The sequence below is a fragment of the Ursus maritimus genome, unplaced genomic scaffold, assembly GCF_017311325.1.
Source record: "Ursus maritimus isolate PB19 unplaced genomic scaffold, ASM1731132v1 scaffold_28, whole genome shotgun sequence".
Taxonomy (NCBI): Eukaryota; Metazoa; Chordata; class Mammalia; order Carnivora; family Ursidae; genus Ursus; species Ursus maritimus.
In genome coordinates this window covers 20833660-20846515 of record NW_024425341.1, presented here as the reverse complement: position 1 = coordinate 20846515, position 12856 = coordinate 20833660, and the positions used below count along the sequence as shown (strand labels likewise).

At 39.3% G+C, this 12856-nt stretch overlaps 1 protein-coding gene across 1 annotated transcript in view; it reads left to right on the top strand.

Moving 5' to 3' along the window:
* MCPH1 (microcephalin 1) overlaps positions 1 to 12856 on the top strand; it is a 243062-nt gene that overhangs the window by 74388 nt on the left and 155818 nt on the right. Inside the window, exon 10 of the mRNA XM_008706148.2 lies at positions 12306 to 12343. Coding sequence (XP_008704370.1) covers positions 12306 to 12343 — 38 coding nt within the window. The remainder of the gene's footprint in view (positions 1 to 12305; positions 12344 to 12856) is intronic.

Genomic DNA, 12856 nt, shown 5'->3' with positions numbered 1-12856 from the left:
TTTTTTGGTCTTTTCCAGTAATGGTAAACAAGGCTTACGGATTCTCATTAGATTTTTACACTCTGGATATCACCTTTCATATAGATTTCACGGGGTGGGGAATGGTGCGGGCTAGAGAAGCATCAGGTTACCATCATTAGAGAGAATAAAGTGGCCACATTTTTTCCGTGTCTTTATTACCATTGGTGAAATGTGACACACAGCAAAGGTTACATCAATAAAGGACTAAGTTAAGAAATGTTTGTATTCTCATGAAATTACATACTGTGAAGGTTATAATTTACAAAACTGCTAGCATTAATATTTACTTTCAACAGAATTATTAATCGCGTAGCCCTCTGGGAGTAATTCATTATCTCATTTCTCAGATGAGACCCGTGAGATAAGGACAGGCCAAGTGCCCTGTCAAGTATGGAGACAAGGACAAGTGAGCTGCAGAAAGATCTTGGTCTGGGTCTGCTAGCAGCTGATCGTATTTCTTGGACTTGATATACTCTTTTTGCACAGTTGATTCTTATGTTTTGTGGATTTTCCAGGAGTGATAGCCTTCTGTGAAGATGCACAGTACATTGACTTTCATATATAGAAATTTTATTCAGCTCCACAGAACGTGCTGAAATGCTGGCTGCAGGCGGGGCGGCTGTGGGCCTCACTGTACCACCTTGACTTGAGTTGTGTTGCATTAGCGGTCGTGTGCCTGGCCAATTAAAAGATACGTAGCAGGATTGCATTTTTAAAAGTGTATTAGAAGCATTTTTCAACTGAGAAACGGTAAAAGAATTGTACAGTGAGGTACTTTTTTAAGAGGGTGGCGGTCATGAATTTCTTACTAATAAAAACCTGTTGTTATTTAGCTCATGTCTTAAGGAAGGAACCAGAAAGCTGTTGTTCGAAGGAGAGCCCAGTGAGTATGCACACTGATAGACCTTTAGGAACGCCAAAATGCCTTCCTAGGTGCAAAACTGGCCTTTTCCTCACGGAAAGGGAAGTCATTTGGCCCCCACCCACCATGCTGATTTAGCAGGTCAGTGGACAGAAATGCTACGACACGCTAACAGCCTTCTGTCTCTGACAGGCTTGTCTGTAGCTCAGAGACGGTGAAGAACATCAAGTCCGCTGAATCCAATAACTCAGAGGCTGTGTCCTCCAACAATTCATAGTTGCCCATTAGCATCACCCAAAAATCTTTTGTTCTGTCTCAAGGTCTTCTCCACAATGTTTCTGTACAAGTTTGGTGTTTTTTTTTTTTCTTTTGTGATCAAATGATCTCAAAAAGGATTATTCTTGATTATAAACTCATGCCTGAGTATTTACACAGGGGCAGCAAGGGTGTGTGCTGGCCTTCTGGGGGATGCTTGTAAAACCCAGAGCCATGCTATATTGAACAAATAAAATTAACGTCCGTCTGAACATTTTCATGAGTGATTTTGGATTGGCCTTTGTTTCCCTCTGTTATCTGCTGCCCCAAGTTTAAATACCAAGCCTGACAACTCTCCACCAAATTTTATCCATAGTACCCAAAAATTTCGGTGGATTTCTCTTCTGGAGGTCCTCAGAATATCCTAACTGTCTTGCCTGTTCAGGAAGTGACCTTCCACAGCATCTGTGAGGCTGGGACTCCAAGCTGGGTACCAGGGCAGTCTTCCCAGGAGGACTTGGCGCCCTGAGGAAAGGCAGCCTCAGCTCCTTCAGAGACGCTAGCCAGACCTGATTAAGTGAGCATTATTCTCAAATACAACATTCTAGGCAAGGCCTGGTTTCATAACCAGGTTTTCCAATTATATTCTGGTAAGATGGAGAACATATTCTGAAACTATACAAAAATCTGTACTGCCTTGGAAAACAAAAAGACTTAGTAAAAGATTCCAAATTTCGAGGCAGTTTTTGAAAATCAGGTATCATTTTAAAATGTTCTATTTCAGTTTGTGGAAGTAGTGTCTACTGTATTCTTCTGAATTACAGATAGCTTAAGAAGAAAGAGAGATGTTCACAAAGTACAACATTAAGGCAATATCAACATTATTCCAAGTCCACAAGCACACAGAATTTCCTGCATTTAATCCTGTGTAGTTAGTTCTGTTCTGTGGGAGCTTGAGTTCATGTCTCACAGAGCGGTCTGCTGTCGACCAGATGGAGGTCTGGGAATCTGAGAGCTATCTCAGCAGCGCCGTGAGAAGCCTGTTTATTCTGTGAAGTGTCAGGAGTTTGAATACCTTGGTACCTCCCTTTTCTATGGGGTTCTGACAAGTCCCGTGTTGAGGTCATAGGCTCTGCCTATAGCTTATTGCAGAAACAAAACTATCTGTAGACTTAAACCGGCTAGGGTCAATTTATTACTCCTAACTTTCAAATGTGAAAGGTCTGATGTAAGAGTAATATTACTGAGGGAAATTTGGTGGTTTTATGGCAAGCCAAACAAAATAATAAAATGATTACCAAAAAATTAAGCAAAATTTCTTTAAGAAAACCAATTAAACATGTTTTCAAAGAAGTCAGTAGGCATTATCTCTGATTTACAAAATGTTTAAAAAAACACATTTATTTGTGAAAATGATGTAGGAGGGCCAGACCCGCCGAGGGGGTCCTGCAGGACCAGCCAGGGAGGTCCCTGGCTGCGCACAGGACAGAAATCAAACACAAGCCAGCAGGGGGTGAATGCAGTTTGTTGAAGGTATAGAGAACAGGTGCAGACAAAGCGTCTGGGAGACTCAGAAAGGAGAGAGTCTTGTCTTTGTTCGAGGACTGTGGCCTGGTGCACATGTCCTCTCAGGCGTCCAGGAGCCCATTAGAACAAAGACAAGGGCCCGGTGACCTTTGTAAGTCAAACCTTCCTCGGAGCCAGGGGGTCTTGGCATCGAGATTGTAGGGTCGGTGGTCTGGAAAACACATGTGATGGCTCCTCCCATCATTCTCTCCTGGTCCCTCCTGACATGTTTTCTATTCTGGAGAAATCGTTCACTCTTTCTGCCCTACAAGGAGGACATACCCTATTTGCATTCTGAGGCATGCGTAAAATGGGTGCAGGTCCTAGCAGGAATAGAAGCAGGACAAGGAGCAAAAGCAGATTTTTAAAATGGAGTCCTTTAGTTTCTCTGTTTCAAAAGGATCAACCTAATTTTTATGGAGGAAACAAATCTTGAGAAGTAGTATAATGTTCCTGAGACACAATAAATATGCTAAGGACATGTCAGAATATCAAGAGATTTCGTGAGCCACATTAGGTCCTGGGCATCTATATTTTTATGAAGAAAAAATAGGTAAGTCTGATGTGCATCCCCAGTTGAAAGCCACTGGCCTACCAGATGCTAGATTTAAATTACAGAAGCAGGACCCTCACCAAATTAACAATCTAATAACTGAGATTGTAACACTTACTTTGTCTAATAGCAGCATAGTAGGACTAGAACACCCTAAATAGAAGAAAACTCAACACAACTGTTAGGAAAGCAGCTGGCCAGTGTTTTCTTTAAAGGTAAAAACACTATGGACAATAGGGTCAAAACCAGTATCAAGGACTTTCCTCGAAACCTAGGACTCTGAGTTATTTATACTGATAACAGTGTACCTATTAAATGCTCGCCTAGACAGGCTGAGTGGCCCTTCTGATGTTACGTGGAACTCGGCACTAGTGACACGTTCAACCTAATTACCTGACAGTTCTCTTACAAGTAAAATCATATTTCTGTGATTTCCAACGAGAAATGTCAAAGGTTTGTTTTAGGTGTAAGTGATATCCTTCAAGTTTTATTTATGTACAGTTAGGATCCAACTTAGAGAAGGCAAAAATCAAAAAAGTTACCAGACAGGATTCACACAGATCCTTAAGATAGGATCACGTGTGCCTGAGAAACAATAGCGGGTAAGTCATCTCATCATAGTGGCAAGAAAACATTTAAAGACAAGCATAGGCTGTAACCTAAGTGAACAAACTTTACTTCCTTCATCACGGGCGTCATATATTCAACATAAAGGAAAGGTCATTCTTCGGTAACACAGTCTTTGCTTTATAAGCAGGTTATGCAGAAAAGTAAAACTGGCCTTTTGCCTTGTAGGCAATAATCAGTAACCATAAAAACAGCCCGTCAGCATCAGGTGCAATTGACTAAAATTGAACACATTTTGAACTTTCCTTCAGACTCAAGTATTATAAACTAAAGCAAGTTAAGTGAACTTTCCAAGTTTTGTTCTTCAGTATGCCTTTTCTTATCTTGTAGCAAACTGACGCTTTACTTAAGCCCAGAGCTGCGTTCATCTGGACCCAACACCTGACCAGTAACACCAAGATGCTATTTCTGTTAACAGGCAGTGTGTGCTTCTTGCTGTCTTTAAGTGCGTCAATAAATATTTTTGAAGTTTTTCAGTTTTAATTTCTATGATGGCCGTAATCCACAAAAACAAAGACTCTTTGGGTTCCTCAATAGAGTCCCAATAGTATAAGGGAGTCCAGAGATCTCAAAACCTGAAAACCACTGCTTTAAGAAACATAATTTTTTTTTTTTAAAAAACAGACTCATGCACAATTGTAATCCTCTGTATTACTCTAAGTGTAAGTGTAATTCATATTATCTATTTTTAGCCAAAGTTACTAAGTTCTATGTCACAGAAAACTGGGGAGAACAATTGAGAAATGTCCATCTTACATAGGCATGTTAGCAGACCAACAAGTCTTCCATTACACCGTCCTACCCTATGTCTCTTTTACACCCTTTTAAAGTTGCAAAAATGAACATGTTCATTGACATGACCCAAAGATCAAGCTTCTGTATGGCACACAAAAAGCAAAAATATAGAAAAATTATAACTCTGCTTAGTAATCAGTGTTTCAGTCTTCTCTCTTATAAATTACTGAGTTATGAAACAATTTTTTTATTTTTTTAATTTATTTTATTTTATTATTTTTTAAGATTTTTATTTATTTATTTGACAGGGAGAGAGACAGCCAGTGAGAGAGGGAACACAAGCAGGGGGAGTGGGAGAGGAAGAAGCAGGCTTCCAGCGGAGGAGCCTGATGTGGGGCTCGATCCCATAACGCCGGGATCGCGCCCTGAGCCGAAGGCAGATGCTTAACGACTGAGCCACCCAGGCGCCCTGAAACAATTTTTTTTTTTTAAAGAAGATTTATTTATTTTAGGGAGAGAGAGAGAGCGAGTGGAGGGGCAGAGGGAGAGCGAGAGAAAGTCCCAAGCAGACTCCTCGCTGAGCACAGAGCCCCACGCAGGGCTTGATCCCAAGACCCTGAGATCATGACCTGAGCCGAAACTAAGAGTTGGTTGCTCAACCAACTGTGCCACCCAGCTGCCCTGTATCCAACAATATTTTTAAATTAATCTCTGTCCAAGGTTTATGTTACCTAATAAAAGATAAACTGAAACATATTAAGAATTTTAAGGGAGGGCACCTGGGTGGCTCAGTCGGTTAAGCGTCTGACTTAGCTCAAGACATGATCCTGGGGTCCTGGGATCCAGCCCCGTTGGATCCAGTCCCTGCTCAGCGGGGACCCTGCTTCTCCCTCTCTTCCCTGCTTGTGCTCTCTCTCTCACTATCTCTGTCTTTCTTTCAAATAAATAAAATCTTAAAAATATAATTAAAAAATTCTTTAGTTTATTTGAGCAAAATTTTATTTGAATCAGGCACTGACAAATGGTTAGTGGTTAGGAGTGCTCCAAGGCCATGAGAAGAGGTGGAATCAATGCAAGCACATTATTTGATTGGCTACAGCTTAAGCGGTTGCCTTATGTGGGAAAGCTTAGTTGGCTGTTTGTGACTGGTTGTTCTTTGGTTTTGATTTTTTAACCTGAAGGGGTTTACAGGCTCTGGTTTTGGCTTGCTTATGTAGGCTGCTAAGGCTTTGGAACCACCTTAGTCTAATGGCCTCCTTGTTTAATTAATTTACTACTAAAGATCCTGGAAATTATCTTCACACTGACTTATTACAAAACACAATTAGTATTGATATTAAAAAGTTTGTTAGAATAATGATTTGTCATAAATTTACATTTTTTATAATCTTAATCGTGATAGAGGAGTAATCTTATTTATTTGACCAGTAAACCTGTCTAAGTCTAGGAAAAATAAACTCAAGTAGAATAAAATGTATGTTTATATTATACTTACATAGAGAATTCAGAGAAGACATAACTATTTTCATTAAGCTAAAATTATTAAACTAATAATAATTTCTAAACACATGTGAATTTAAATTCTTAAAACATTTCTGAGTTAGTTATAATTTCAGTCACTGGTCAAGAATAAAGACAGAAATACTAAAACCAGTCCAGATTTCAAGGAGCTATTCTCCTTCCTTGTGGGCATGAATAGTCTTAATTGATTTTAGCTCCAAAATGGGCAAATAAGCAAGCAGAAAAAAAGAAAAACATAAAAAGGCTAATAAACCCAGTCCTCTATGGTCTCTTACTAAAAAAGAATAAATCTTTATAATCCATTAATTAATTTATATAGAACACCAAGTAGACCATAAAACCAAATTCCTAAGCATTGCTTCCACTAACGGAGAATAATTCATCCATTAATGAAACAAAACAAAACAAGTGGAGAGGAAAGTTAAAATTAGAGAAACAGAGCCAGTGAAGTTCTATTGCCACTTGGCATTCAGCTCGGGGAGCCAGTAATAGAACTTCCTGGGCTCAAGCTGCCTGTGGAGTGTTCTCTGGTGATAAAGATGAGCAGCTTCTGTCTGAAAGAGGCTGCTGACCTTTAGCAGATGAATCTGTTGGGCAACTTACTGGCAAACCTTCATAACTGTTAAAAGATCATTTTTAAAAGATACATCAAAACTTTCTCACTAATAGAATATGAGTATGTATTAAAGATTTTATTTAACTCATTAATTAATGATGAGAATGGGAAGTTGTTTTGTCCTGTGGAAGAATCCACAGAGGAGACGTGTTAATGGACCGTTAAGAGTTCGGACATGGCTTTGTCGCCACTGGGAGAGGGAAGTCACTTGAATGTCCACTGCACAGAATTTGCATTTCTTTTTTTTTTTTTAAGATTTTATTTATTTATTTGACAGAGAGAGAGACAGCCAGCAAGAGAGGGAACACAAGCAGGGCGAGTGGGAGAGGAAGAAGCAGGCTCCCAGCGGAGGAGCCTGATGTGGGGCTCAATCCCAGGACCCTGGGATCACGCCCTGAGCCGAAGGCAGATGCTTAACGACTGAGCCACCCAGGCTCCCCAGAATTTGCATTTCTATAGACAAGAATAATTTGCATTCCTATCAATTTTCTACAACTAATAGAGTTGTAAAATAGCTCAAAAGAGGAGGAAAGGCATAAACCCCATAGACAGAGATAACCCTGAAGGGTGTGTGTGCTGAACAACACATAGGTGTCCATTGAAGATATCCAGTAATCTTTTGTTCCATTTCAAAATATTTCACAGTTTTCTCCTTCAGCCTTGATTCTACAACTAATCTTTTAAATATTTCCTTTTCATCTATTTGTCATCTATCATGTATCTATCTGTCAACCATCTTATTTTGTTATTCATTTTAAAATAAGTTGCAGGTATCAATCCATATCATTGTATAAAGAGCTTCCTTGATTAAACGAGGGAATTCTATTGGATATGTCTTCTCATGCATAATTTATAAGAACAGATAAGTAAACATGCTTACTCTTAATAACAACATTGCTCCTTCTGTCTCATCACTGTATTTCAGGCCAGGAATATTTGTCACACCAGTCTGAATGTGTGCTCTCGATCACAGCACTTGTTAGCATGGGACTCTAGGGAGAGCTTGTCTCTTGTAGGTTTTGGGGCTGGACCGTGTCAATGACCCTTTCTCTTCTAGATTCCTTATCAGACATCTACAAGTCAGATTGTTTTGCCTTTTTTTTATTTTTTCTTTTCATTTAGACTTTTATTTTGGGGTCTGAGTTTCCTTATATACAACCGTTTCTCCCCCTCAGCCTAGGAAGGATGTCCCCTGGCTGTCAAGGTTCTGGTTGACTTAACTGTCTGACCTTCCTCCACTTAGACTTAACAGGGGTCATATTCACGATTTTCTTTTTTTGAGTGATAGTAATAGATTAATAGACTATATTCACATGTTCATATATATGAAGAGTGAGACATGAAGCCACCAGAGGCTAGGAGAATAAGAGGGACGCAATCAAATGTGTGTTTTCATAGTTTGGCTCTGATTGTGCATTGGGCGTTAACTGAAGTCTCTGGGAATTTAGCAGGGAGATGATTTAAGTGGCTTTGACAGTGACCCATGTGAGATGCTGGCATGTCACGAGTGGAGTTGATGAGAAGCGGTCAGATTCTAGATACATCTGCAAGGTTGAGTTGATAGGATGAGTTGATGGATTGAATGTGGGGTATGAGAAAGTAATGAAGAGAATGATGATGAAAATGCTTTTGACCTGAGCAGGACGGGAATTGCCACTAAACCAGTGGAAGGAGTGGATTTGGGAGAGAAGATTGGTAGTGATATTGTTTTATCATGATAAAATACATACAACATAACATTTGCCATTTTAACCATTTTTAAGGTACGGTTCAGTGGCAGTGTTCAGTGTTATGCAATCATCATCACTCTCTCCTTCCAGAACATTTTCTTCACTCCAAAGTAAAACTTGGAACTCATTAAGCCACAACTCCCCACTCCCCACCCCAGCCTGGGACCCTGGGAGTCTGTTCTATTTTCTGCCTCTATGAATTTACCTATGCTAGATATTTTATATAAGTAGAGTCATACAATGTTTGTCTTGTGTGTCTGGCTATTTTCACTTAGCACGCTGTTTTCAGAGTCCTCCATGTTGTCATATGTATTAGAGCCTCATTACTTTTTATGGCTGGATAATAATAATGTATTGTGCGTAAACACCAGATTAATCATATCCACTCATCTATTGTTGGGCACGTAGGCAGTTTCCACACTTTGGCTCTTATGAATAATGCTGTGACGACAATTCTCGCACAAGTATCTGAGTCCCTGTTTTCAATCCTTTTTGGTATATACCTCGGAGTAAGTGTTTTGACTGTATGGTAATTCTGGGTTTAACTTTTTGAGGAACCACAAAACTGTTTTCCACAATAGAGGCATCATTTTTTTTTAAAATCAATCCTTGTTATTTTTCACGTATTTGATTGTAGCCAACCTAGCAGGCAGGAAGGGGTATCTCACTGAGATTTCATTTTGGATTTGACAGTTTAGTGATGTTGAGCATCTTTCCATGTGCTCGTTGTCCATTTGCTTTTCTTCTTTGGAAGAAACGTCTATTCAAGTTATTTGCCCTTTTTTTTTAAAGAAGATTTATTTATTTATTTAAGAGAGAAAAAGAGAGAGGGCAAGAGCACAAGCAGGAGGGGTAGAGGGAGAGGGAAAAATCTCAAGCAGACTCTGCGCTGAGCACAGAGCCTGATGAGGGGCACCTTCCCAGGACCTGAGTCAAAATCAAGAGTTGAACGCGACACTGACTGAGTCACCCAGGAGCACCTGCCCATTTTTAAAATGTGTTGTTGTCTTTTTGTTGTTGTTGAGTTATATGTATTCTGGGTATTAACCCTTCTCAGATATATGATTGGCAAATATTTTCTCCTATTCTGTGGGTTATCTTTCTCATTCTCTTGATAGTAGTTTTTGATGCATCAAAGTTTTTAATTTTGATGAATTCCGATTTATTTTTTTCTTTTTGCCTGTGCTTTTGGTGCCCTGTTTAAGGAACTATTGCCAAATTCAGGGTCATGAAGATTTTCCTTTTTGTTTTCTTCTGAGAGTTCTATAACTTTAGCTCTTAAATGTAGGTCTTTGATCTACTTTGAGTTAATTTTTATATGTGGTGTAAAGCAGGGGTCCCACATCATTTTGTCTGTGGCTGTCTGTTCTACCAGCACCATTTGTTGAAGAGACTGTTCTTTACACATGAGTGGTCTTGGCACCCGCCCTGGTCAAAAATCAGTTGACCTTAGATGTGAGAGTTTATTTCTGGACTTTCAGCTCTGTATTCATATCTGTTCTTATGGCAGCACCATACAGTGTTGATTACTGTAGTTTTGTAGTAGGTTTTGAAATTGGGAAGTATCAGGTCTCCAGCTTTGTGTTTCTTTTTCCAGATTATTTTGGCTATTTGGGTTTTCTTGGAATTCCATATGAATTTTGGGATGTGTTTTTCCATTTCTCCAAAACTCACCACTGGGATTTTGGTAGAGCTTGCACTAAAGGTGCTTTAGACAGTCTTGTCATCCTACAATATTTAATTTTCCAGTGCATGAACACAGGATGTCTTTCCATGTATTGAGGTCTTTTCATATTTCTTTCCTCGATGTTTTTTTTTTTTAATATTCAGTGTATGGTTTTTTTATGTCTCTTTTATTAACTTTATTCCCAAATATTTTATTCCTTTGGACACTAATATAAATGAAATTATTTCTTAATTTCCTTTTCTGATGATTATTCATGTATAGAAATACAACTGATTTTTGCACACTAATTTTTGTATCCTGCGGCTTTGCTGGATTCATTTATGAGTTCTAACGTTTTTCTGGGTTCTTTAGAGTTTTCTGCATATGAGATCATCTCATTTATGAATAGAGATAGCTTTACTTCTTTTCCAATTTGGGTGTCTTTTATTTCTTTTTTTTTTTTTGCCTAATTGTCTGACTGGAACAGTGTCTCAGTTTCAGACATGTCGAATTAAAGATTCTTGTTAGACCTCCAGATGGCCCTCTTTATCATGTAGGCAGTAGAATATTTGAGTCGGGATATCAGGAAATAGGTCTGTGCTAGAGATATGAAATTGGGAATCGTCAGCATGTGGCTGGTATGTAAAGCCATGAGGATGTGTGAAAGCTCACCTGGAGAGGGGGTGCAGGTAAAGAAGGGCAAAGCCATGGAGATGTAGCCTAGCATTGGAGAAGTCAGGAGATTTCCTGTTCCCTTCCCCTTCACTCCATGGGTTACTTTCCACAGATGACATTCTACTGGCATCTTTTGGATGGTTCTACAGAAGAAAGTGGATGTCGTGGAAGGAGCGCCTCTTGGACTTTATTTGGGGCTGGTCACATCACTGGGCCTGCATAGCTTTCATGCAAGGATAACGTTGAAGATCATGACTAGGTTCCACCAGAATCTCCCCTGGTGACTAGAGACTCCTAGAGTCTCCAGACTCAGCCCACAAACTGCTATAGTTGTTCCCTTTGTATCCGAAACAGAGGAGAGCTAACAATAGACTACTCTGGAGGGACAACTGCCAAGAGGTCAGTGGTCATCCTGAGTCAGCACATCTGCCACTGGAGTTCTTCCTTTGAGTATCTTTTTGACTGATATTATCTCTTCATTCTCCTTCCTCCACCTTCCCCAAATACACCTGTACAGTACACAGGCCCCTCGACTCCATCGTGCGTGTCCACGTAGGGTCCTCTGAGTGCCTTTTGCTCCTTCTCCTCATTTATTCGCATGGTCCTTCAAGACACAGTAAGTGTGTGATGGTTAGTTCATTGTTACACTACACAGTTGTCTGCATTCAAAGTGTATCATCTCAGTTACAAAAATGTGTGGATAATGTGAGTTCATTTTATTTTAATTATACATATACACACACTCCAATGGAAAGAACATTTGACAGAATATATACCAAATTATTAAACAGTAGTCATTTCTGGCTGGTAGAAATTTAGGGGAATTTATATTTCTAATGACATATTTCCAAAGCACTTAATATATATGTTTTTTATGCCATCAGCATGTGTCTATGTAAGTAAAAAAAAGTATTTAAAAACTTATTTTCAAAAAAAAAAGAAACTTTACCGTTCCAATTAATAGCAGATACTAACCCATGCGTAAGCAGTCCCATTATCTGAGCTTCTGTGTGCAAGAGGGTAAAGCATTTGAGGGACCCAGGCACCCAGCAGCACAAGCAGTACTGTATATGTGTGACTGAGGCAGGGCTAGAGTTGTCTAGAAACCTTAGGAAAACGGCTCTTCATCCTGCAAAAAATGCCTTCTCACAGTCTTCTTCCTCGCAGGTCCCTAAGCAGGATGGCACATTTAGAGGTCTGCCAGCTAACTAGGGGAATAGACTTCCCACCCCCGCTCCTCTACCTCATGTTCTGGAATTATTTTGGATTAGTTTAGGAATAGTATCTGAGTTTGTATCTCTCAGGCTGGTTTTTTTTTTTTTCCAGGAATATAAAGTTTTTTTACTTTGATATATGCTTAAATGTTTATTTTTTAAGTGATGTAACTTTTCAAAAACTGTATTAAAGTTAATTTCTGTGGGAAAAATGTTTTTTATACTTCTGATTGTTTTTTGTTCCTTCTCTTTTGAAATCTCTAGCCAACAAGAACATTAGTCATGACAAGCATGCCATCTGAGTAAGTACTCATTGTTTTGATAACTTTCTGCTCAATGTAAAATTTCAGATTTTTCTTTCATATACCGTGATGCTGCGCTTTTAAGGCAGCTCGGAGCTTTGCGCTGTTTTGCTGTTACTCTGTGTAACTGATGTTGGAGTTAGAAGAACGCTGGAAATAAAAACGGTGGTTAGAAAACTGTGAGCGGTTTAGCGCCGAAGACTTTCTGAGTTGTTTACGTAACATTAAGAGGTATTCTAGTATTTTGCTGCTCCTCTTGCTTCTTCCTATTTACTGTCTCTTTGTGTCTACCACTTCTACCCCATGAAAGTTCAATAAATGGAGCATCACTGGGGGATTCCCTCAAAGTTCTTAAAGAAACACTTTGCTGGGAAGCTCTCTACAGCTCTATGAAAGCCGCTATCTACACATTTTGGGAAAGAGTTAATAGCTTGCTGGCACGTTCTTATCATCTTCCTTAAACATTTAACACAATATATAGCATATCCAACAAAAATATAGCACCATATTCTT